This window comes from Drosophila willistoni, assembly GCF_018902025.1.
Source record: "Drosophila willistoni isolate 14030-0811.24 chromosome XL unlocalized genomic scaffold, UCI_dwil_1.1 Seg142, whole genome shotgun sequence".
Lineage (NCBI taxonomy): Eukaryota > Metazoa > Arthropoda > Insecta > Diptera > Drosophilidae > Drosophila > Drosophila willistoni.
The window spans coordinates 6,075,031-6,099,603 of NW_025814053.1; the positions used below are offsets into that span (position 1 = coordinate 6,075,031).

Consider the following 24,573-nt stretch of genomic DNA (forward strand, 5'->3'; position numbering starts at 1 on the left):
GCATAAGCCGAAAAAGTAAAGCAACAGACGAAAAATCTCAAAATGCAAAACTTTTTTGCACAACACAGACAGAGAGAGAGACACAGAGAGAGAACGAGAGAGAGAGAGAGAGAGAGAGAGAGAGAGAGAGAGAGTGAGGAGAAAAGTCATTTTCATAACGACAACGACGTCGCCGAACTTGGCAAAGGTGTGTGCCGCCGCGTCCTCAGTGTCCTGAGCTGATGAGCTGTGTAAATCAGCTCCCTAGTTATCCTGAACCCATGCCATCCATGAACTTTATCTACCATGTGCCCTACCCCAGTCAATCTGCCCCTCATCCCGCCCCTATCATTGCGTAAAATGTGCTACGTTAAGCACATCTGTTTTTTATTGCTTTTAATTTGCCATTAATAAACCATTCCAAGTCGACCGACGGTCGACCAAAAAAGGCTAATTTATAAGTATGTATATATGTATATATATATATGTATATATATTTATGTATATGGAAATATTTGTATATTTGTGTGTATAAATAGATAGACTTTGCTTATGTGTCCTGTGTGTAATAAGAAAATAAAAACCAATTTGAATTTTCTGCACTTGGAATGGCGAGTGAAAAGTCAAATGGTGGGGCGGGGGGGACTCTTCTAGCTGGGGTTGGGCCTCTATTGCCCATAAGTCAATGAGTTTTTGGCAGTTTTATGACTTCCACCACAGACAGACATCCATTTGCCAAGGGAAACAAACAATCTTGTGTAAATTATGATAACTTTTTAGGCCATGGACTAGGCAAGAACTTTTACGCAAATGATCAAGTAATTAGCCCAAAAATGTGAATAAGTTAACAAGACAACTGAGTCTCACTGTATCATTAAAGAACTAGAGATTATGAGGGAAGGAGGCTTACTTAGATTTTACATATTTACTTACATATTGAAACAACAACTTGTATAATTGTATGACTCACTACTATTTTGACCAAATGCCATGCTTATAAACAGAATCGCCATATACTCAATACTAATCGGTTGATCAGACTTTCATAACTCACAACAAAAGTGACTTTCAATCATAACAGCAGGGACTTATCTTTTATGAAGTTGAAGTTCTTTATACACAACCAACATACATTATATTTGAAAACTTTTCCTAATGGAGATTGTAAAGCATTAACAAGTCGCTGCCTTCGTCTAGTGCTTTCTTGTCTGATTTTTTATACCCTTGCAAAATAGGTAATACGAATTTTGGCTTAAACTATGCAATGCATCAGTAAGTTCACTACATGTGACTTATACACATATATTCCTCCGATTCTTAAGGCTATTTATAGGCTGTCATTTTAAAGAGCAGGATCAGAGATCCCATTTGAAAAAGCGTTTGAAAGTAGACTTTTGAGTCTAAAATTTTGTTAAAAATTAAGCCTTTAATATCAAAATTACCTAAGATCAGATCGCTATATCGTATTTTCAATATAGATTTTTAGATTATTAGTAAATAACAAAGGCACATTTCGATTTTTGAAGCTGAGCACTTTCATCGAAATTGTTGGGTGTATAAATCGACATAACCCAAAAACTTGCAAGGGTATATCAACTTCGGTGTGGCCAAAATTAGTTGGACCCTTTGCCTTTTTTTTTACTGCACAAGATCAACAATAAGTCATAAAAGATATAGATAGAGCTAGTCTACATGATTTTTGCTTAACAAAAAGATGAGAAAAATGTTTGGCTTTTGTTAACAATGCACACACGGTGCACACACACACACACATGCTCACACTCACACTTACACATACCTTGCCACATGCCACCCCATCCAAAAAAAAGACATAACAGAAAAAGTTCAAGGCAAAAACAAAAAAAAAACAAAGAAAAAGAACAAAAGCAATTCAAGGCTCAAAAGAGTTGAGCTTAGTCATATCTTAGCCAAGTTCTTGGAGTTCTTTTTTTTTCATCAGGATTGGTGGTTGGATGGGGTGTGGTGGTGGGGTGAGGGGGAGCGGGGTGACGTTGTGTCAAAAGTAAGCGGCGCCTTAATCTCGTTTATGTTGCGTAAAATGCATGTAATCGTGTAAACAAAATGGGCTTCTTCTGTTGTTGTTGTTGTAGTGGGTGGGACAACAACTGATGCATAGATAGAACTTTGATAATTGTGTGACATATATGTGAAATGAATGGAAGAAATGAACGCAAGTCGACATTAAGTGTGTGCGGCTCTGGCAGTCCTTCTGCCATGCTAAAAAGTACACAAAACCAAATACATGGGATACAAATTTTACACTTGAAGAAATAACTTAAAGTTTCTAATTTATATTGATTATCAGAATTAGTTTTGGAATGGAAGAGGTGACAGATCTTTAGCTTCTAAACGAGTTGCCTATTTTTGAGGGTATCACAGAAATCTCTAGATCTCATCGAAATCTGCAAAATAAATGTTGATGTTGATGATATGGGAATCTTCGAAATTGACTATTTTCGGATTACTCGATTTCTCAAATTTCTTTTGATATTATTATACTGATGATTATTTTCTTTGGCATACCTAAACATAATCCTTTCCAGTTAGGAGAGCAAATGTGAATTTATATTTCAGTTTTTTATGGGTATGGTTTTTTTTTCGGTGTACCTATAGACCGGATCTATCTCACATGTGAAGTAATTGGGCCTAAAACTCACAGCACATTGAATGCCCTACAAAATTTTCGCCATCTGATTTAAGGCACACCATGAAGTCGCATAGACCTAGACAAAAATTCTTAGATATTACTGGGAACGTCAATGAGCAGCAAAAAATTATGAAGCTCATCAAAATGTGCGCTGAATTGTAAAATTGCCGCCTGGCTAGGTGGCTGAATGATACCAGGGAAAGACAGAAAGAGAGAGAGAGAAAGAGAGAGAGAGTGCCAAGAAGAAATGGGGTGAGGGTTGAAGGGTTATGGAATTTGCCAGCCAAGTTATGTGTACTTCTTATCTGAGGCAATTAAAAAATCTTTATTCTTTTGTGTTTTTTTTGTTGCTCCTCTGCCTATATTTGGTTTCTTTCTTGTTGTGTGTGTCGACTTCCGGTGCTGGGAGTTTGAGACAGACTCCTAGGTTGAGGCAACGGCAACTCTTCATCCATATAAGTAGAAATACTGCCGTATCCTTCAGGCAGCTAGGCAAAACTTTTGCCTTTTGTGTGTTGATGTGCTTATTTATGCAGAATTTTTCTTATGATTTCGCTGATTTGCTAGAGACTCGGAAGAGAGACTGTCTCTCTCTCTCTCTCTCTCTCTCTCTGTTACTCTATCTGTTCCTCTGTATGTTCTGTTGCTACGCTAAAATGGGGAAGGAGAGTGAAATAGGGGAAGGGGAAGGGTACGTGGGTATATGGTACATCACCCTTCCCATTTTTCGACCTCTATAAATCTTTTCAAAACTTAAGCCCGCAACTGACTGACCCAACCAGCTGATTGATTGAAATGTCACTCTTAAAATGCTTAAGAGTATAAAAAACGAGCAAAAAATTAAAAGCAAAACGCATCAAAAATGCCAAATGAAACATAAATGCCACCAAATTCACAAGAGAGGCCAAACCACAACACAAAAAGGAACAAAAAAAAAAGAAAAGAACTCTGGACTAAACAGGTAAACGACTTTCTTATACCCTATGTATATATGCAATTCTATTCACCATTCCGAGCTAACTTTGTCTCTTGAAATAGTCAAAACTATGATTCTTAATGAGGACAACTCTAGATTTATTTTACAGATCATAATAATATATAATGTGCATATATTCTTAATAATAGATGACTTATTTTGCTGAGTGTTTATAGGGTATAGAAATAACCAAACAAGGTCCAACCCTCTTTGGCGTTTGTTTTCCATTTGATAAGCATGAAAAACTGAAAAAATAAAATTGTTTTAGATGCGAGAAGGCATTAGAAGCAAATGAATGGGAAAGCGAATGAGGACGGGGTCACGGGGATGGCCAAGTGACGGAGTGACTGCCAGGGGTGCCCAAAACGGAATCCTTAAAAAATAGTGCTACTTAAAAGTGTGGAAAAAAAAGGAAACTCAAATGAAAAGCGAATGGGACAACAAGGCACCCGGACGAATGTTTTATCGTTTAGACTTTTTGTGTATATACAAATATATCTATTTTGTTGTTGCTTTTTTTTTTTTTTTGTATTTTTTGTTAAGTTGGAAAAATGAGTTTCGATTAATTTAATAGAGACAAAAAGCCTTCATACTCACACACACACACACACATACACTCAAACAACAATGCATTGAGAGGGAAAGCAAGGAACTTGCCAGGGGGATGAACAATTCTCTTAAGCCAAAAGAATTCATTCCATTTAAATTTAATAAATATTAGTCAAAATCAAATGGATATTGATTAATTAAATGAGATTCTCCTGTTTTTAGAAATTGTTTTGAATTTTATAATATATTTATAAAAAATTCAAGTTTCCTTTGAAAAATATTATAATAAGGAATGTATTTTAACCTCTTGTGAGTCCTTTACAGTTTTGGTACAAATGCAAAATCAAACTATAAGAGTTGTTAAAGAACTTGCATTAACGATGAACTATGGCAAATCCCTATAGGACTAGGGCTATGAAGTAAGGGAACTTTGCCTCTCAAAAGTAATCTAAAAACTCGCTTTTTGAAACACAAAAAAAAAGGAGTTTTCAAATATTCTGTCAATACAGAATGCAGCCCTCAAAAAATTTAACAATTTGTTCACTACAATGATGTTTTTTTTTCAGCCTATTGCATATTTTAAGGGGCAAAGACCCACCATTTCAGAGCTTTATTAAAAATTTAATAAACTATCGTTCATAGTTTTTAAATTCGTTAGAGTACTTTGAGTATGTTCGCAAATTTCAATTGTCCCTCAAATTTTGATTCCTGAGTAATATTAATTTAAAAATTTTGGGAATTTGTTTTTTGCACTAAAAATTAAGTGCAGGCTATAATTAAGTATACGCAGCTAGTCATCGTTCATCTCTAGTTTCTAGCCAACGCGCAAAAGTAGGCTACACTAAATTTGAAGTGTGAAGAAAATTGGATTAACTTGATGAATCCCACATTGCCAATTCAAAAACCTACAATTTGAATAGTGTAGAACTGGTTTTTCTTAGACATAATCATTGTGTAAAGAGCTCCCCATTGACTTTGTATTCTGGTTTCATTTTTTTTTCCTTTCATATATAAAGAACTACGATAATACAGAATAAGGTCATTTGTTTTTAACGTTTAGTCATTTATTAGCACATACAGTGGGAAAATGGGGGGAAAGATAATACATAGATGTTGGTGGAGCGAAAGAGAGGAGAAGAGATGGAAAGTTATAATAGATAAGTGGAAGAGTGTTATAATAGGACAAACAAAAAAAGGCAAACAGCATTGACCCCGACTCCGACCCCGACCCTGATACCGACCCATTTGCATGTGTTTGTATGGCATATAAAACTAATGAAATCCTTATTAATATCCTCTTGGACCTTTGCTGTTTGTTCTATTTTGTTGAGCCCTTGTGGCGTCGACCAAATTGAATATGCAATGAATTGTAAAACGCAAAAGTTTTGCATAAAAAAAATAAAATAGCAAAAAGAAAAACCAAAAGAAAAAATATATGTATATAAAGAATTTTAGGGTCAGGCTTGGAAAAGAAATGTACGCACATTTTTCAGAGCATATTATGTAATTTTTCACTAGACCATCCCATTCCCTTGGCGGCTCTCTATGCGATGTGTGTGTGTGTGTGTGTGTGTGCGTGTTTGTATGTGGGTACTTGGCCTTTGGCAGAGAGCAGCTCTAAGAGTCATGATGAGTATGAAATTTGTCCAATCGGCTGGCTGCAGTCATACGATTGGTTCCGACTCCGTGACTTTACTCAGCGCCCGTGACTCTTCCACTCTTCGTTGGGCACCGAAATCGAATCAAATACTGTATATAGGGTAGAAATACACACACACACACACACAGCCAGACACATACCGAGTGGACAAGGACCTCTTTGTATTGATATCTGATGCGTATTCAATAGGTTTCGACAGGGCGAGGCAAAGGCGCGCGCATATCCATACCATATGAGGGTGAAAATTGGCTTAATCAACCCTTTCTATTGCACATTCAATCGTATATACATATACCTACATATGTATAGGTATTCAGTGTATATATGTATGTATATTTCATGGTAAATATGCATTCTGATCTTTTGCCCAATAAAAATACTTAAACTTCATTAATAAACAATTATGTGCCATGCTTTACCATTATTGCAAGCTAAGCGCAAAGAATTAATGGCCTTCAATAATTTTAATGTGCTCCCTGGATCCTTGCCTCACCCCCTCCATTCACCAGTTTGGACTCTCATCTCTTCCATAAAGGAACCATTAAAATGCCAATGTGTTTTTGCCTCCGCTAAAGAAGCGCCACAATGTAGCAGCCATAAATTAACTCGCAGAAAGGGGGGGAGATAGACTTTTGCCAACTACAAAAAAATATATATACATAAGTGTATCTATACATATATATAAGTACAACTGGAAGCAACAAAATATGCCAAAAACTAACTACTTTTTATAGTATGACACGATAAAGAGAGATCGCAATGGCAAAGAAAGTGATTCCTATCTTCAAAAAACTTGTTACTGATCATTCAAAACAGTTTATAAACTAAATGAAAAAGAGCTTAAAGAAGTCTTTGGGTCTTTGAATATACTTTCTATCATTCCGATGATTCATTTTTGATCAGTGTTAAAAGAAAAAACCTTTTAAACTCGTAGAATTTAGTGAAAGCTTAAAGGAAATAAATTGGGATTATCTAATAAGCTCTTTTTCTGAGTCAAAGTTCAAATATCGAAAGCATGTCCTGTAGCTAATGGTGACGATGTTGAGATGACATAAAGCTATTTATTGGAAGAAGAATCAATGACTAGTCCATCTACAGCTCTCAGGAGGTTTCTCAGACCCATCAATTGAAACTTCAAACATCAAAAATTAATGTTATAGTTTAGAATGCTAAATTCGCATTATTGTAATTGACTATTGTTTTGTATATTAACTATAAGCCATGTGAATGATGTGCCAAAAGATATAAAAAAGGAAAGCATAACTATAGCGAGCCTTCATATATGTATGATGATGCGTGAAAAAGGTCCTTTGTAGTGAAATGATAATACATTATCAGGACCGTGGCATAAATGAGCTGCCGTTTTAGTGGTAGATGGAGGCAAAAAGGGTTTTACTATGGCTCTCGTGTGTGTGTGTGTGTGAGGTGAGGTTGCTGGATGGCATCAAAATTTATGGGCCACAAAAAAGGGCCAAAAATCAACGGGAACAAACAACGCACAGCTGAGTATCAATGCCCAAGCACTAAATGAAGTCTCTTCTTATGCACCCTGTTCCTGTTGTGTTGTTGTTGTAGTACTTATTTAGGTCTAGCTTTAGATTCAGTTGCCTTTTGCTAAAACTTCTACGTATGTCCTGGGGCTGCGGCTTGAAAATAATTTTATAGCATATTTTTTGGCTGTTTTTATATTTATTACATTGGGGACTTTTCATTGTTACGCATCGGTCGTTTCGAAAATTCTACGAGAGACTAACACTGCCAAAAGACATACAGTAAGAGATGATGCAGAGAGTTGGAGAGAGATGGCAAATGAGTAGAGCAGAAAGTGTGAGAGAGAGAGAGAGAGAGGTGACAATGTCTTGAAAGACTCAGTGTTTGTTTTAGCTTAAATTAACAAATGTGCTTTTGTGTGATAATTATAATTTTACATTACCTTTTGTTAATTGTTCAGAGTGAGTTAGACAGAGAGGGAGAGAGCGAACAGGAAAGGTGTTAAAAAGAGGTAAATAAGACGATGATGATGATGATGATGATGATGATGAAGATGATGTTCGCTGATGTTTGGGTTATATGTATTAGTTTGTTTGCCCAAGCCATCTCTCTCTGTCCCCTTCCCGTGGCCTAATGGAAATGGGGTTTTTGGGATGTGACATATTGGCAATTTGATCATGTTGCGTGTGTCTGTGTGCGTGTGTGTTTGTGTGTGTGCATTAATGGCACAAAATTTTTAATGATGTGCTACGTGTTAAGTCATCTCCAGAGAAGGCAGAAGGAGAAGGAACACCACCAAAAAACACGAGACAACACAGCACATTGTCAAGGTAATAATCGTAAGCAACAAAATTGGTAATTTTTCGTTGAATATGTTTCCCCATCTCCCCTCCCTCCTCCCCTCACCAGGCCACAACCCATTTCCATGATTTTTCCGCCCTCTCCTCCTTGTTGAAAAATATAAAATTGTAATAAGTAAAATTATATACCTACACACACACATATTTATACTATATGACTTATATACATAGGTACTATGTATATATGTTCGTGTGCGGTTGAATGTCGTCGCCAGCTAACGAGTATTTCATTAGAGAGAACGCCTCAACGCCAACTTTTGCCCCTTCACTTTTCGGCTAAAAAGGTATTCTTCAGCCTGTTGAATGGTTGGTTTTTTGGGCCTAATAATAAAATAGTGTTTGTTGGTTTGGTTGGACGTTTTTGTGCGCTAACATGCTAATAGGCTTTTTTGGTTAATTAGAAATTTTATGTGCAACGCCGCATAAAATTACTTTACGAGTGAGCCAAGTGAAGAGGCATGAACGATGTGTGCCACAAGGACACAGTTACAGATACAGATACAAATAGTAAGTAGATATGATTGAATGCGGTTTAATTCATAACACTTTATTGGACAACATTCAAAAGTGTGTGTCTGTCTCTCTCCCTCTGTCTCGCCACATACTTATGGAGGTCAAAAGTTCCCTCATTTTACAGCCCTTGAGTTAATCGACTTAAATTACGGTAAGTACAGTCAGTTCTAGGACATGATCGACTGACCAGAGTTGCCCTACTACTTCTTTGACTTTATGCCTTTTCTGGTTTGAATTATTCGTAACATTTGTACAAATTAACTTTATGACCGCTGGCTAAATACAATCAAACTTGGCACACAGGTAGACAGAGAAGGAAAGAGCACAATGTGTGTACAAGACATACACAAAAGCATAACAAGGCAAATATACAGAGAATGAAAGAACGAAAAAATCAGTAATGGAATGAGACTGTATGTGTGTGTGTGTAAAAGAGGAAAACCTAAAAAAAAAGGATAAAAAATTGTAAACATTGTTTCCGCTTCATTGTTAGAACAGAGAGCGCTCAGCTAGGCAGAGTAACGTGCAATGGGCAACGGGCAATGGGCAACTGGCAACTGTCACGATGATGACGATGCTGGCTGAGATTCAGTCAGTCTCCGTCTACAAGTCCAAGTCCAATCAGCCACCCAATCAGACTAACAAGGTCCGGCTAGGCAATGCTTGCATTTTAGAGCAGATGTCCTGTAACGGTAACAGGCATTGGGCCATAGGACCGACCAAGTGCAGATGCAGTCACTGCGGCCAGGTACAGTCAACTCTCAGCTCAGTTGAGAGTTTCGTATTCTGTTTTCTTACTCAGAAGCTGAAGCGCGGTCTGACTTTATTTACATGGACAGCGGACCCAAGCCCAAGTGCTTGAAAAGCCAACGAGACTGGCACAAATTGAGGTTGATATGGTCACAGGGACAGGACAGTAAAGGGACAGTGAGACGGACACAGGACCTAGTGTGAGTGAGTGAGTGAGTGAGTGAGTGAGCGAGCGAGCGTTGCCAAACTGCAGTGAAAACTCAATGATTTAACAATGAATGCAGCATCGTTGCCATCGACATTGCTACACAAATATTTATATATGTATATATGTACATGCATATATATATATATATATGTATGTAGTATATACAAAAAATGGAAAGCAAAACATTGACAGACAACATGATGAAGGACCAAAAGACCCCGCTTGATGCGTCGAAGGACGAGCATCAAGCCGACGACCCACTTGCTCTGCAGAAATATGAATGCCTCGTCGGTTCAAAATGAATTAATAATCAGTAATTCTTAAACAAAAAGATGCTCAGGCCATGGCAAGGCACAAAAAAATACTAGAGAGAGGAAAAAAAAAACACGAGATATGTATGTATGTATGTATGTATGTAAGTGAAAAGTATAGAAAGAAGGCAAAAGGTATGATGACTATTCTCCATAGATGTGGGCAAAAGGTCGAGCTTCGGCCTGTCCTGCTGCCTCGCTGCCTCAGATGACTGCTGACTGCCTTTGGGCTGCTGTGACACAAGTATACGGCTCTTCGGTCGGTGGTTGACTTGACTGTGACTGATTGGCGCAGCTGAGCACCTGACTGAATCTCTGTCTCCCTTCCATCTCAGTCGGCGTTTGGTGAAAAGGCCATGGATTTTAATTACAAGAAATTTTTTGCGCTGTTTTTTTTCTTTTTACTTTTCACTTTAGCTAAAACAAAAGCCTGGTTTATGATATCTATATTCATATATATATGTATATATCTCGAGGAATTGTATATGCGATATGCAGGCAATGAACTTTACTGCCTTCAATGAAAAAATATTGCCTCAACCATCCATCCATCGCTGTGCCTGTTGCTCCCCATAAAAAAAAAAACAACAAGAAAACACAAAAAAAAAAAAACAAATTACGTTTTATTAGCAACAAACGACAAAAAAAAAAAAGTGGAGAAAAAAATGAAAGCAACTATTGTCACATGATTTTCCCCCAATTTTTTGTTCTGCCCTCAGCGTGAAAAGGGTTCGACACAAAGGACAGCAACCACAATAGAAGGAAGGCCAAAAAAAAAAAGGAAAAAGAAAAAAACCAGAAGGTGTCTCGAAATATATAAAAATAGCTAAATTTATTGGACAACTGCACGCCAACCATTTAATTTATATTTATAGGAAATAAACATCGGAATGAACAGACCGAAAGACGCATTGCCAAATGAATGAGAAAAGTACAAAAGAATTTTCCATCCTTCACCCCTTTAAGCACAAAAGACTTGAAGTGAAGAAAGGTTTTTCTCTTGTTGTTCTACATACATTCATTTATACTTAGAAGTTTTTTTTTCCGAATTTGCTTAATGGTAAGACTGAAGAAGATCTGAAACGAGGCAGGATAATTGGATCCAAACTGGAAATTGAACGAAATAGAACTAAAAGTTTTGACTGTAGAGAATTCTATGGCAATCGCATTATTCAAAGGTTTTTTACTAAAAAAATAAGTGATCTTTGTGTACATCTTTTACTTCATCTAAACTTTCTATCAGAAAGGATCTTATCAGCAATATGATCAAGGATAAACGTTATAAAGAAGAATGAATTTGTTAGTTTCACTCCAGTTTATAATAGGCCATGGCAATAGTGGCTGGACTTTCTATGTAAACTTTCTTACTTTCTCTCCTGCCACAAAAAGCTTTTCAAAATACGAAAACCTTTTTCTCATAGGCTCTATTTGACCATTTCGATGGGCAAGACAAAGATGATTTATAAGACTTTCTACGTGCTTTAATGCTTTAACTAGTTGGGAATTACATAGCCAGATAAATATTGGAAATAAAGCATTTAAAAACTTGTTATTTAACTTTCAATTAATCTTCTCTTTATTTGATTTCCTTTGAAATAAATTATTACAAAGCTTTGATATCAAAAAATTAAATGAAAGTGGAGAATTTTGCTTTAACAAAGGAGCAACAAATTAAATGTCAAACCCATCAACAGGGGAATCTTTCCCCTAACAGGAAAGTGTTTCTCACTTTCGTATTAAAAAACAATTTCAAGACACACACCCACACACTCATACACACACACACACACACACACACACACGTACATATACTCATCTAAACGGGCCATAAAACTTGCCACATGCCTGACAAAAGATGGAGACAGTTGGGAGAGAGAGAGAGCAACAAAAAAAGAATGCCAAGAAAATTGGCCACAAAAGATGCTAATGATTTATTTAATCGATTTGACCATGAACATATGTTCCTTGTTGTTGCGTGTGAAAAAGTGACAAGTCTTTGTCGTCGTCCTTGTCGTTTCAGCTCTGTCCCGGTTACGTCCTCTTCAATTTTTTCCAAATTTTTTTTTACCCCCGTAAAGAAAAAAGAACCAAGGGAAAAAAGGAAATAAATGGAGAAGGACATAGTCAAGTATCTGCTGATATTTTTAATAGTTTCGGTTACGCAATGTTGACAAGGGTTTGACCGGCAAAAGGGTCAATAATGGGACATGGGATGGTGTCCTCGACCTGAACTGGAACTCGAACTTGAACTCGAGATGGTGGAGGTGGTTGGGGGGCCAAAGGATTTGGAAAGGAGCCAAGTGTGTGGTCAAGTGTAAGTCGTTTTTGGCTTTGGCGTGTAAATTATGTTAAATGTTTGTCAATTTGTGTGATTTGTCTTCTTCTTGTTCCCTGACAGGGGGCAGTGGGAATTCCCCCCAAGCCGGGACAAGGTGCGAAAGGGTTGACTGGCATATCATGGTCACGGGTTATTAACTCTCCAACCCTGGATTGGTCAAGTCTTCCGTTGAAAATGATCAATGGAACACAAAAATTTTCTATTTGATATCATTGAACAAGTGAAACAATATGCAATGATTGATTAAAAACGATTTTGAAAATTACTTGTTGCGCCTGTGACTCTCTAATGAATCGTTAAGGAACATGTCCTTTAGCTGACCAATTCGTAACAGAAACTTCTTCTTTTTGGTTGACCATAAAGAATATTTATATATGTAAATGTATCTAAAGGAAATGCGTGTGGGAAAAAAATGAAGACAAGTTTTGAAAAGAATGACTAACAATGAATGTGGGCTTTGGGCCCAGTGGGTGTGGCCGCCCATACAAAAAGACAGTTGGATGGCAGAAACTGTAAGATGAAGTTGAAGAAGGAATAATGAAAGCGGCTAATAAATCGACTTCAATATATCAAAGACTTAAATTTCAATTTTTTTCAAATTTCCTGCCATTTAAATGCACTCCTTCGCGTCCGAAAGGACTTCAGTCACATCTTCCATCTCCATCTCCATCTCCATCCCCCCAACCTCAAACCGCTCCCATTGTTATGCTTGGTTTGTTAAATGATCGGCAGGGGGCGGGGAGATGGGTGGGACATCGTGTCATTTGCTGCAGAATTGTGCCTTTTTTTCGGTGCGAGCCAGGAATTGAATTTGTTTTTTTCTTCTTTTTGGTGTTCATTTTTTTCATTTGGTTCGTTTTTCTTCTCTGTTTTTTTTTTTTTTGTCCTCAGACTGACTACGACGCAATTCTTTAGCATTTTATTTCAATTTTTTTTGCGTTTCGGTTGTTGTTGTTGTGTTCCACACTTTGCATTTTGCAAGCAGCAGCATGAGGGAGAGAGCGAGACAGAGTGAGATGTGATTGGGGAAAGGGGGGCTGGTTAGGGGGCAGGAAAGGACAGTACAGGACATTTACTGCCTCATCTATTTAATACCATAAATAATTGCATCTAATTAAATATGCTCAAATGAAAATGTCCTCCGTTTCTCCTCTCGTTATTTTGCTTCCTTTTTTCTTTTTCTTTTTCCATTTTCCTTATTTTTTTTCTTCGCTTTTCCTTCGGACGACGACGTCGACGACGACTTGGCGACGGGCTACGTGCCGTAGGAGTTGAGCTGAGTTGGCTGCATTTGACGCGTGATGGAGCGAATGTCATTCGAAATGAAATTCAAGTTCCAATTTGGTTGAGCAGAGTGTGAGGTGGTGGTGTGGGGGGGGGTGGGCAAGTGGAGGGGGTGAGGTAACCACCCACTGCGGAATGAAGGAAAAAATTAAGTAGCAGCAAAAAAGAATTTAATAGTTTTCAATTAGGAATCGTTTGCAGCCTTTTCTTTTTTTGCCTTTTTTTTTCTTACACTCCACCTCTCTTTCTCCATTGTCTCTTTCTCTCTCTTTCTTTACGTTTCGTTTTTGTCTTCTTTTTTTTATGGTACACACTTGACGCCGCTGCCGTTGCCGCTGTCACTTTTCTTTGCGCAAGTGTCAAGCAAATGAAGTCACGACTCCTTTTCCCAGTACTCTTCAACAGTAAGCCCCCTGCTGCCCCCCTCATTCTCCTGCCATCCCCACTACGATGGCATTGCCAAGATACCCAGGTTGGCTCCTCTACTTATATGCAGGGTATGCTAAGCTAAAGGTTTGCCATAAAGAGTTAGCTCCTTTTAAGAGAAGAATTAATCATTGTTAGGGTTTTAGGTTTTATCATCAGTAGATCAGTAGATCACAGTAGAATCCGGTTATAACGACGACCAAAAGACTGACGATTTTTGTCGTTATATCCGAAAGATGTTCTAACTGGAGGCCCTTTTATATAAGTTTGTATTGGGACCAACCAATCACTCATCGAACTTTAGTCGCTATAAACGTCCGGACGTTATAAGCGGAGTCGTTATAACCGGATTCTACTGTAATTGAAAATCGTTTAGAATCTGCTAATTATGGGAAACTGATTAGCCATATATGTAGGTGGAATAAGAGCTCTTTTACCATGAGTTTTGAAGTTGAAAATGGAGAAATGTCTTAATGTGTTAATTTGGAGGGACAAAACGTGAAAAAGTCGTGGGAAAAGTTCAAAAAGGGAAATGTTTTCGCTTTGTAAAATTATTTTATAAAGATTTTTGATACATTTTCTTTAGGGTATGTAAAATTCGATCATGTTAACTCGTTTCAATATTTGTGTCTATTGACGTTGTTGCTGTTGCTTTTGCTGTGCTGGTTTTTAATTCAACGTGAGTTTTATTTTATTTTAATTTCACTGCCATTCTTTTAATACACCCACCACACGCACACACCCACACACACACACACACACACACTCACTAAAAAGCACACACTTTTTAGCCTTTTTGTCGACTCTTTGTTAATTGTTTGGGTTTATTGAATTGAAGTGTCGAATCGGGCGAGTTCTTCTTTAATTATTTGCTGTTTAATTAAACAAATTGTCAAAGTACATTTTGAAAAATTAAGTTTGACATTTACATAGTTTGAAATTCTATTTTGGCAAATGCAATAAATAAATTGAAATTTCATTTGTCTGTGCAAAACTTTTGAACCAGAGGGTAACTGGCTTTTAGCCTCAGTTGTTCCAATCAATGCTGGGACAAGAAACAAGTCAAGAGTTTTACCTAAATAACTTTTTGTATTAGTTGTTCTCGCGGCAAACAGCAACAGTCGAGACGCTAGAGCAAAATTAATGACAAAACGAAAAAGGAAAACATATATACATATATATTTCTGGTAATAGGAAAAGAAGGTTAGAGTAAGTTGGAAGTAGAGGTAACTCTTATTTGCCCTGCCCGACGGAAGTTATTGAGCAAAAAGCCAGTTGAAAAGGAACGAACCCAAAACAATATCAACATCTCAAGACTTTTTGCCCACCTGACATTCTCATTCCCACATCGTCCTATCCTCCCGTTTGACCCGGCCCTCCTCTTCTCTCGCAAAATCCAAAATAGCGAAAATTTTCGCTTAGCAATGGTTCGATGAATTTATTACTTTTGATGTTGAAAACACGAAAACTGCTGCAGGCCATAAAACAACCAGACGGACGGCCCCAAAACTTGAATCACTCGTTCAGCTAACTAACCCCTCCGCGTACCCTTGGCCCACACCGACCAAGTGAGCCAAGGGAACCACTAAACCTCTGAACTTCAGTTTGGAAACAGCAAATGCTATTAAAAGTTTGCATGTCTCAATAGAGAGTGTTAAGAGATTAGTTTACCCGAATATATTTCGTTAGCCGAAAAATTTTAAATGCTCGCATTTTCGAAAACTATATAATTACCGATTCGATAACTTTTTCCATCCCTCCATAGTTTATATAATCGATAGAGTCAGTGGCAGATTCCAATTCCAAGAGAGTCCTCAGTCTGAGAGATTTTATTTTCATTGTTTGCGTGATTGTTAATGCTTAACAAGGTTAGCTTATGTTGCAAATTAGCCACAATCTCGATATATGTGAAATACAGTGATATTGCATGTGAGATATAAATGTTTCGATTCGGTATATATGCCAGTTGGAATGGCTGTGCTGGCCTTAGCCAGTTGTTGGATGTTGGTTGAAGTGGACTGAACGAAACAATATGACTAATTTGACATTTCTTTGGCTGACTTTAGTTTTGTGTTTCATTAACGTTTCCATTGGCAGGGCCGAGGATAAGCCCTATAACGTTGAGTTAAACTCTTTCGATAAGAATTCAGATTTCGAAAACGATGGCAAATGGGTCGACTGGGGCACTCTTCGTATGAAGAAAGTAGGACGCAATAAATTTACCCTAGCCGGAGATTTTGAGTTCAAGTTAAATATGGGCGACGAACAGAGGGTAAGTTTCCCACCGAAAACTATTAATAAATTGGAAATTGATATTTGTCGTTTCTTGAAGATATCGTTACAAGTGTTTGTCTATGATTCCAATAACAAACAGAAGGGAATGCTTGTCATGAATGTGAATAAGCCGTTCTGTCAGTTTGTCAATGAGGACACCGATACCTATCCCTATTTGAAGGAGGCCTCCAATTTGCCCGATCAAGGCGGTTGCCCGTTCCCCAAGGGCGAGTATACCATCAATAATTATGAGCTGGAGACAAATTTCCTACCCGACGATGCGCCCAAAGGTGATTATCTCATTGAATTGACAACGATGGATAAAGACACAGGCGTGGCTGGGCTCATTGCCATTGTCACCTTGACATAGAAATGAATCAATGTCGTTCTTTTTTTTGTTGCTGGTTTTTTTTTTTTTTTTTGTGGGTGGATCCCCAATTGACAGCAAAGCTTCTGATTTGCGATCTATTTGTGCATAATTTTTAGTTCTAAGTGCTATATCAATTTATATTTCTTGCCTGATTGGATACAATATAGACAATTTCGCTTTCAAAGACAAACCAAGCATAGTTGGAGTTATTCCTAGGCGTCTGAACTTCATCAAAAGAATCAATTCTCGGCGTTTTTTATATGGGTATGTATCAATCTTTACTTCAGAGGGTGAAGTAAAGGCAAAAGGAAGCTTATGGATGAGCCTAGTCATAATCAGAATTCGCTAATCGATCTAAAATTAAACTAATATTAAGATATTTTCTAATATTCCATGTGTAAGTACTCCTTTTTACTCTCAGATTCTCGGACTCTTCTTCTTGTCCAAACACAAGTTTTATTTTATATTCTTTTCTGAAAGGTTTCCCAAAGATTCAAGTGAAATTTTGAATATGGTGTTGTATTTTTTGTGACATATTAATGTCCTTACTGCATCCCTGCCCATTTATATCCATCCACTCACCCATACACCCACACACAGTCAACTTATTCGAGCGCCCTTAGTCATCTTTCAAGTGCAATTTGCTTGAATTGACAAATACAACAAAATCGCGTGAACGCCACAAAATTTCTGCATCAACACCTCAACTAATTGAAATTTTCGCAATTATCACATGCTGCGTGTGCAAAAGTGAGAGAGAGAAAGAGAAAGAGTGGGTGGGTGGGTGAGTGGGTGGGTGGGTGAGTGTGCCAGTCTTTGCCATTTGTCATTGAAACAGCTTGGGCTGGGAGTCCTTCTTCTTCTCCTTCTCTGCGTATGCTAACCCGTTGATTTTTGTTGTTCTGCTTTTTTGTTTAAAAATGATTATCTCTGCATTACAATCCATTGATTCCACTTAAGCACCGTGTGCGTGTGTGTGTGTGTGTATGGGTGTGGGTGTGTGTGGCTGTGTATGTGTGAGTGCATATAGATACACCCACACTGAGACGACACTTAATTAACAAATATGCATTACAAACACCCGCAACGAGCAGCAATTGGTTGGTTTTGGTTGGTCATGTCATCCATTTAGCCCCCCTCCTCTCGCTCTTCCCCTTTCGTACCTCTATAACCCCTTATTTGGTCTTCAGTGGCGGTGGCAATGGCAATGGCAATGGCAATGGCAATGGCATTGGCAATGGGTCTGGGCCTGGTGTCAGAGCCACCCATTGTGCCCTGGGGGGATTTGCTTTGAGTGGGGGAGTGTGTTATGTTGCATGTGTTTAATTGAAAAATCATATGCAGCGCGCATAATTATGTTTATTGCAATAATCTGATGCAAATTTGTCAAAACTCTGCAAACTGACACAATCGTTGAAATGCGTTTGGACGTTACCAACGATGAGCATGATGATGATGATGATGATGATGATGATGATGCCCCATGAAGTTCATTTTGCTACCACCATGACAACTCGTTCAATTCACTTTGCTTTTCTTGTGTATGTGTGTGTGTGTGTGTGGTGTGTGTGTGGTGTGTGTGGTGTGGGTCATTGTGGTATGATATGGTTTGTTTTGTGAGTTGCGATTTGTCTGCCGGGGCGCATAAAATTGCACTTTAAATTGCACATTTCAACGCCTACTGATTATGACAGATAATTATGTTATCGAGCACCGACACACGACATTCACGACTCACGACCAGTCACAGCAGCAGCAGCCCTTGCTCATTTGTATTTTTCGCAAAATGTCAAAATAGAATCCATATTGTACTTGTAGAGACATACAAACACACTTATACATATACATATGTATGATTATGTTTTAGATATGGATTGAGTTTAGTCCATCCACCAAATTCTATCAAGTTTTTCATCCTCTTTCCGATTAAAATACTTTTATATGAGCTCATTTTCTGATTTTATGATTATTTTTTCTGGGAAAAATGATAAATATTTTGCTTAATAAGTTGGATATGACCGTTTCTTTTAACCAATTTCGCCTCTTTTTATACCCTTGCAAAAAGGCGTTGTATATCTCGGATTCAGCCGGATCGGACCACTATATCAAATAGCTCCCATACAAACGGCAAAGTCACGAACAGTGCTTTTCCCAATAACTTTATTTTTGGAGCTATTGTCGTGAAATTTAATATTGCTAACTTTATTACACATATAAACACCTGTGAGAAATTTAATCAAGATCGAGTGACTATCATATAGCTCCCATAGGAACGATCGGTCGAAAACTGGGACTTTGTCCAATATCTTCGTTATTTCCAATGCTAAGAGTTTAGGCCGTTCTTTCGCCTTTTTCGATAAAACGTTTTCCCCACTTTGATTGGCTACAGGTAAGGAAAGAGTTACCAAAAAATTTGCAAGGGTTTTAATTGATGCTGAGCTTCCTTGAGCTAATTGTTATATTTAATTATTAATTTTTTCTTATGTACTTTGAATTTTAAATTTTTTTTGTTGTCTTTACGAATTTGGAACAATTATAAATTTACGATTATCCGATAAATATCTGTTAGCAAATTTCATAAAATTTGCTTAAATGCCAAATTTAAATTTTACTTGGTTCATTTTCCTCTTTGGACTCGTTGTTTTAAAGCCAACTCTGAAAGTAAATCTTTACAGCCCGCCGTTAGCTTCTTGTTCGTAGCCTTTTCCCAGGACAATTGGAGGTCCAAGTTGATTACCTCTTCTGCCAACTGTTGGGGTTTATCCATGACCTTCAGCAGCTCCTCGGCATTGGCAAAGCGGCGGCTTGAGACATTGCCATTGACGGCCGGCATCGGGCGGAAGGGCAGACGTTGCACCTTGGGAAATTCATGATTGAAAAGATTCTTCACAGCCTCCTTACTCTGGGCCTTGCAAGTCCTGCACTGGTCCTGTTCAGTGCGTTTCGGGGGCAAACACAGTGTGCTCTTCTTAGGCATCTCTGTCGGCACAGGCATTTCCCACTCATCCATGTCCTCTAGGGCGGCGGCTGAGGCCCGCGAAGCATGGACGACAATGTAAGTGGCCGACTGCTGTTTGAATATCTTGAGTACTTTGGGCTTCGACATGTGTTGGCGAATTGGTTGACTTCTATTGATTATGTTTGTTGTCATTGTTCCCAATATTATACGAGTGTTCGACAACCTAGACATCGACATAATCCTTGATTTCTTCCGTAGAGTATTTGGCAACAATCTCAACGTAAAAATGTACGTTAATCTGAAAGAGAAATGGACCATCTCTGAATCCAGTATATTTACCTTTTTAAGTGTGACTTACGCAATACTTAAGAATCCTTTATAAGAGTTTACAAAAATGCTAAATTTTTTACTAAAGAACTAAAAATTTATAAAAGTTTACTTTATTTTTTTTTTATGTGTTACTGCTCGAAATGCTTAAAAGTAAACTGAATATCGTACTGTCGTCATTTGGGTATATGAACTTTTGGACAAGAGATTCGAAGTCATGGCCTACTTTTCAAAAATAACCAGCCTACTTTGATCAATATCTTCGTTACGTTTCCTATGCTAAGATTGCCTTTTTTTTTTAGCCATTTTTTAGATACAACGTTTTTCCACTTTGATGGTTATAGGTGAGGAAAGAGTTACCAAAAAAGTTCAAGGGTAACTTTGATGCGGTCGAAGTTAGCTTCGGCCCTCTGGTTAGAGTTACTTTTTTTTTAATTTAGTTATTGCACATGAAAGAGTCATTGGATGGACTTATTTTAATCAAGTAGAAAAGTTATAATTTCTTAAATTAAACTCATCAATTCTTGGGTGGAAAGTGTCAAGGTGGTAACCTTTTTTTTAGCCTAACCGCCTAAACGTCTTCTTTGGTTAAATCAATTTACTAAGATCAACTCAACTCAACTTAAGATCAAGTTTTCCTATACAAAATAACTCTACAGATAAATATTACAACATAAATATAAGTATGAGTATATATCCACAGACATGAATATATGTTTCTTATTTATTCTTCTTAACAATTTAATTTAATTTCTTTGGATGGAATTCTTGTGCTTGTATTCACATTTTTGATCATAATTATTTAGTCGTCAGTGCGACTCAACGCAACTTCACTCCATTCCACCCAAGTGAAGGAGGGGAAAGGTAAGCGGACTTAACACATTGTCAAAGTGGTGGGAACTTGGTTGGAATCTTAGGCACTAAGGTGCCTTTGGTACCTTATACACAAACATACATATATTTATGTGTGTGTGTGTGTGTGTGTGTTGTTGTACATACTTTTAATCATCATTAACAATAATTCGAGAAATACTTTTTATTTCTGGAGCTCAAGACGCGACAGCGACACATATGTCGACATGTATGTATATGCCTGAATGCCTTTGGGAAGGTTGGGTGGAGGTTGGCAAGGAGTATAGGATAGGATACGATAGGATGGCATATGCCTGCCACTTCTGCCTCAATGACATTGCACTTACTGTCGCTGCTCTGGCACTGCCAACGTCTCCGACTCTCCAAGATTTATGAAAAAAAATTGTGTTTACCCCACTGGGAATTGTTTCTTGTTGCTTTTGAATACCCTTACAGAGGGCTATACTGGTTATAAGATGTTGAGAGAGAGAGAGAGAGAGAGAGAGAGACACAATTAAGACTTTAGAGAGACACGAAAAAGTGTATCTCCAATTCGAATGCTCTTTGGTTTTTGGCTATGTTGCTTATGTCTTGTGTACGTGTGTGTGTGTGTGTGTGTGTGTGTAATATTAATTATTATAGGCAAGCCACACCCACCTACGAACAAATCATAAATTAAAAGCCAAGATCCAACAGCCAAGAAAAGGACTGGCCAAGTTAGCCGGTTCTCCCACTCCAATCTTTCCATCCGCAAACCGCCATCAAGCAGCTGCCCCAACAGACCCATCCACGGCGTCGACGACGACGACGCGGACGACCCATCATACACACAATTTTTATCATTAAACGCATTTGATAATTAAAAATTGTCATTTTTTAGCTGCTTGGCTGTGGTGGAAAATATTAAATTACCAAAATGGTTCACTCTAAAGCCCGAGACAGCGGGCTGAGGGTGAGATATGAACTGGGAGGGAGGGAGCTGCTGGTGTGGTGTGGTGTTAGCCAAAAGCAACGGCATTTATCATTTTGCCAACTGTTTGTTTGATAAGGGGAAATATCACAAAAAAAATAAAAAAAACATACAATACACAAAAAAAAAAAAAAAAAATAAATAAATAAAAAAAGGAAAAAAGGAAAGTGAGAAAAAAATTAATAAGTAGAAGAAAACCGAAAAGCAACGAAAAGCACATAAATAAAAATTAATTGGTAAAAAAAAAACCCCATCCACCATTTCGTCTCATAAATATTACTTAAAATATATATTTTGAAAACGTTTTCTTTTTTTTTTCTTTTCACTTTATTTTCTCTGTCATTTTTTTTCTTTTTCATCTCTCTCAACTGTCTCCTTGTTCGCATATTTCTAAGGTTTCATTTCATTAAATTGCATCCAGCTTTTTCGATTTCAAGGCAAGCAAAACCAACAAACCAAAAATAGCAAATGAAACATTAAAAGTCAAGGAAATTAAGTTTGTAGACAGAGAAAATAGTTGGTTACCTTCTACGGTTTCGACACACATTTTCCACTGTTAACACTGATTTTTGTGTGTTTGACATTTCGGAAAATCTTACAGAAATTGGGCCACAATCGGCAATTGGTTGACTGATAACAAAGTTGACTATCAACTGAAAAATATCAGGCAACAAGTTTGCTTTGGTTAGGTTTTCTTTTAAACGCTTTGGTTTATGTCTCTCGAGTGTTCATCGGAAAATAAGTGCGGAAAATTAAGCTAAAAGGTGTCATCTATAAGAATCATAACTATTATAATTTAAGGGCGCCTCCTCCTAGATGATGTCCTGATTGTCTCCATTCATATAATTGTGAAAATTCACGTTAAGTGACAAGTGCAATTTTCAAAATTTAATAAATCATACATTTATTTCGGTTTTCCAGCATGCTGATGTAAGCTAAGTATTGAGGTAATCTAACCATTTTCAAAAAATATGACTGTAATCTCTTCCCCCCCCCCCCCGTCCCCCCGTCCTCTTCTCTTTCTTTTTTTTCTTTAACTGCATGTCGTTTTTGTGATACTGTTGGCTTCTATTCTCAGGATATGTAGCTATTCAAGCATTTACAATTGTTATTTTGCCACCATGAGCCGCCGCAACCACAAAAAGCAGCAGTCTGGCAACAGACAGGAGACAAACCGCATAGAGTATAACCTCCTGGAATCTGATTCCAGAAGAGTCAGATGCAGAGAGAGAGAGAGAGACAGAGAGACGAAGGTAGACAACACATCCTCCAGTTGTCAGAGTAAAATTTTACTGAAAACATTGTCATAATCAGCATTGATGTGTTTTGTGCCATCGTGGGGGCAAAGAGGAGGACCAAGAGGAGGAGGCTAAGACATTTTTGACTGCCTTTTTGGCTCTTTTCGCTTTTCATATTTTTGGCATTTTCCGCGCTATTACCACTTTCCGAAGCAATAAAATATTATTAAAATTACTTGTATATTTGCCACACACACACAAACAGACACACATACAGCCATAGATGGGAGTGGTGCGATTGTAAATCAACGTCTCGATGACATTAATATAAAATTTTAATGCCATGCAAAGGAGCAAAGCGCGCTTTTTGATCGCCAGAAAAACTTTGCCTCATCTTAACAATTGCGAGCGCATCTTTATTTTCACCTTGGCAACAACAACACACACACAAACACACACACACACACATACGAAATTTATTTGAATTTATCAGACCTCAGAACCCCCATACCTCTCCCCACACACCCCTCTCTGGCATTCGTCCAGTCGTCTGTCGTCCGTCGTCCGTCGTCTGGGCTTTGGCTCATTTTCATGGCTCATGGCAAATAATTGTAAATATTTGATACACACAATAAGGCAATAAAAATAAAATTGAAATTTTCGCTTGGTTGCCGTGTTGTTGCCTTTTATTATTATCATTCTCAATGCGATGCGACGTTAGTGTCCTGAGTCCTGCTGCTGCTTTTGCTTTTGCTTTTGCAACTGTTTCTCCCTCCCCTCGAGTCCGTTGCTCGTTGCTGGTGCCTTGGCTGCGCCATCGTAAAGGAAATTGATACATAAGTCATTTTTATTGGCATATTCTTTTGTGTAATTACGGTACAGGTAATTTGAATTTCCGTTTTTTCTTTTTTTCCTTTTTCGGTTTGTTAAATTTATGTTTGATGGAAAAGCCTATTAAAAATTATATGAAAATTTGATAAATATTCGCTTTTCCGACTTCATCGCTCTGCCCATCGTTTCATTTCTCCTCTCCGAAACGGAAATTGAAAATGGATTTCAACGACAATTGAACCCATCGCTCAATGGTGGTAAAGAAAATGTTCGAGCACGTTCACACAAATGCAATAGAGATAAATGATTTTCAGGCAATGCATGCTGAAATTCAAGAGCACCATATGATCGGGGGTCATTCTACTAATAGTTCTAGAAGTGACACGGCTAACGGTACATTTTTGCAAATTTTGACAAACGTTTCCAAAAATTTCGTATGTTTTTTTGGATTTTTCAAATGTTTTCTTTTGATTTGCTTAATAAAACAAAGCCAACGGTTTTTTGTTGAAAGGTATTAGTTTTGATATATAAAATTTGAAGAATATTAATTAATCTTTATAGGATCATTTGTAGATAGTTTTTGTGTGGGCACATTTAAAATCGGACTCAAAAGGGGTTTGGTCAATATTCGCAGAGAAAAAGCAGCAGAAGGTCAGCCACAGACCCTTCAAATGGATCACTCGAAAGCTAAAAAGTTTCAAAGGAATCGAATAATGTTCATTATTAATTGAGTTCTTTT

General features: G+C 37.6%; 3 protein-coding genes and 1 long non-coding RNA gene across 4 annotated transcripts; 2 read left to right on the forward strand and 2 right to left on the reverse strand.

Annotated features, from left to right (window-relative positions):
• Positions 1-11,617: 11,617 nt before the first annotated feature.
• LOC124460552 lies at positions 11,618-12,879 on the forward strand. Its single transcript, XR_006954459.1, has 2 exons — positions 11,618-12,279; positions 12,364-12,879. It is a non-coding gene; the product is annotated as an uncharacterized LOC124460552 (long non-coding RNA).
• A 3,148-nt stretch (positions 12,880-16,027) lies between these two features.
• LOC6644859 lies at positions 16,028-16,847 on the forward strand. The gene is made up of 2 exons (XM_002067487.4): positions 16,028-16,285; positions 16,346-16,847. The coding sequence occupies exons 1-2, from the start codon at positions 16,046-16,048 to the stop codon at positions 16,655-16,657; spliced, it is 552 nt and encodes a 183-aa protein (XP_002067523.1). The 5' UTR covers positions 16,028-16,045; the 3' UTR covers positions 16,658-16,847.
• Positions 16,848-19,077: 2,230 nt separating this feature from the next.
• On the reverse strand, positions 19,078-20,074 carry LOC111518903. The gene is made up of 2 exons (XM_023177053.2): positions 19,975-20,074; positions 19,078-19,914 (listed from the first exon to the last, which is right to left on the reverse strand). Exon 2 carries the CDS (start codon positions 19,851-19,853, stop codon positions 19,275-19,277), a length of 579 nt encoding a protein of 192 aa, XP_023032821.2. The 5' UTR covers positions 19,854-19,914; positions 19,975-20,074; the 3' UTR covers positions 19,078-19,274.
• A 3,586-nt stretch (positions 20,075-23,660) lies between these two features.
• LOC111518899 lies at positions 23,661-24,346 on the reverse strand. Its single transcript, XM_023177034.2, has one exon. It carries the CDS (start codon positions 24,191-24,193, stop codon positions 24,083-24,085), a length of 111 nt encoding a protein of 36 aa, XP_023032802.1. The 5' UTR covers positions 24,194-24,346; the 3' UTR covers positions 23,661-24,082.
• Between the last annotated feature and the right edge of the window lie 227 nt (positions 24,347-24,573).

Bases quoted from the DNA above. Each gene is read 5' to 3' on its own strand.
- LOC111518899 (XM_023177034.2), bottom strand. From the start codon at position 24,193: ATGACCCCCGATCATATGGTGCTCTTGAATTTCAGCATGCATTGCCTG.
- LOC111518903 (XM_023177053.2), bottom strand. From the start codon at position 19,853: ATGTCGATGTCTAGGTTGTCGAACACTCGTATAATATTGGGAACAATG.
- LOC6644859 (XM_002067487.4), top strand. From the start codon at position 16,046: ATGACTAATTTGACATTTCTTTGGCTGACTTTAGTTTTGTGTTTCATT. The intron at 16,286-16,345 runs GTAAGTTTCCCA...CGTTTCTTGAAG, and splicing joins ATATGGGCGACGAACAGAGG to ATATCGTTACAAGTGTTTGT.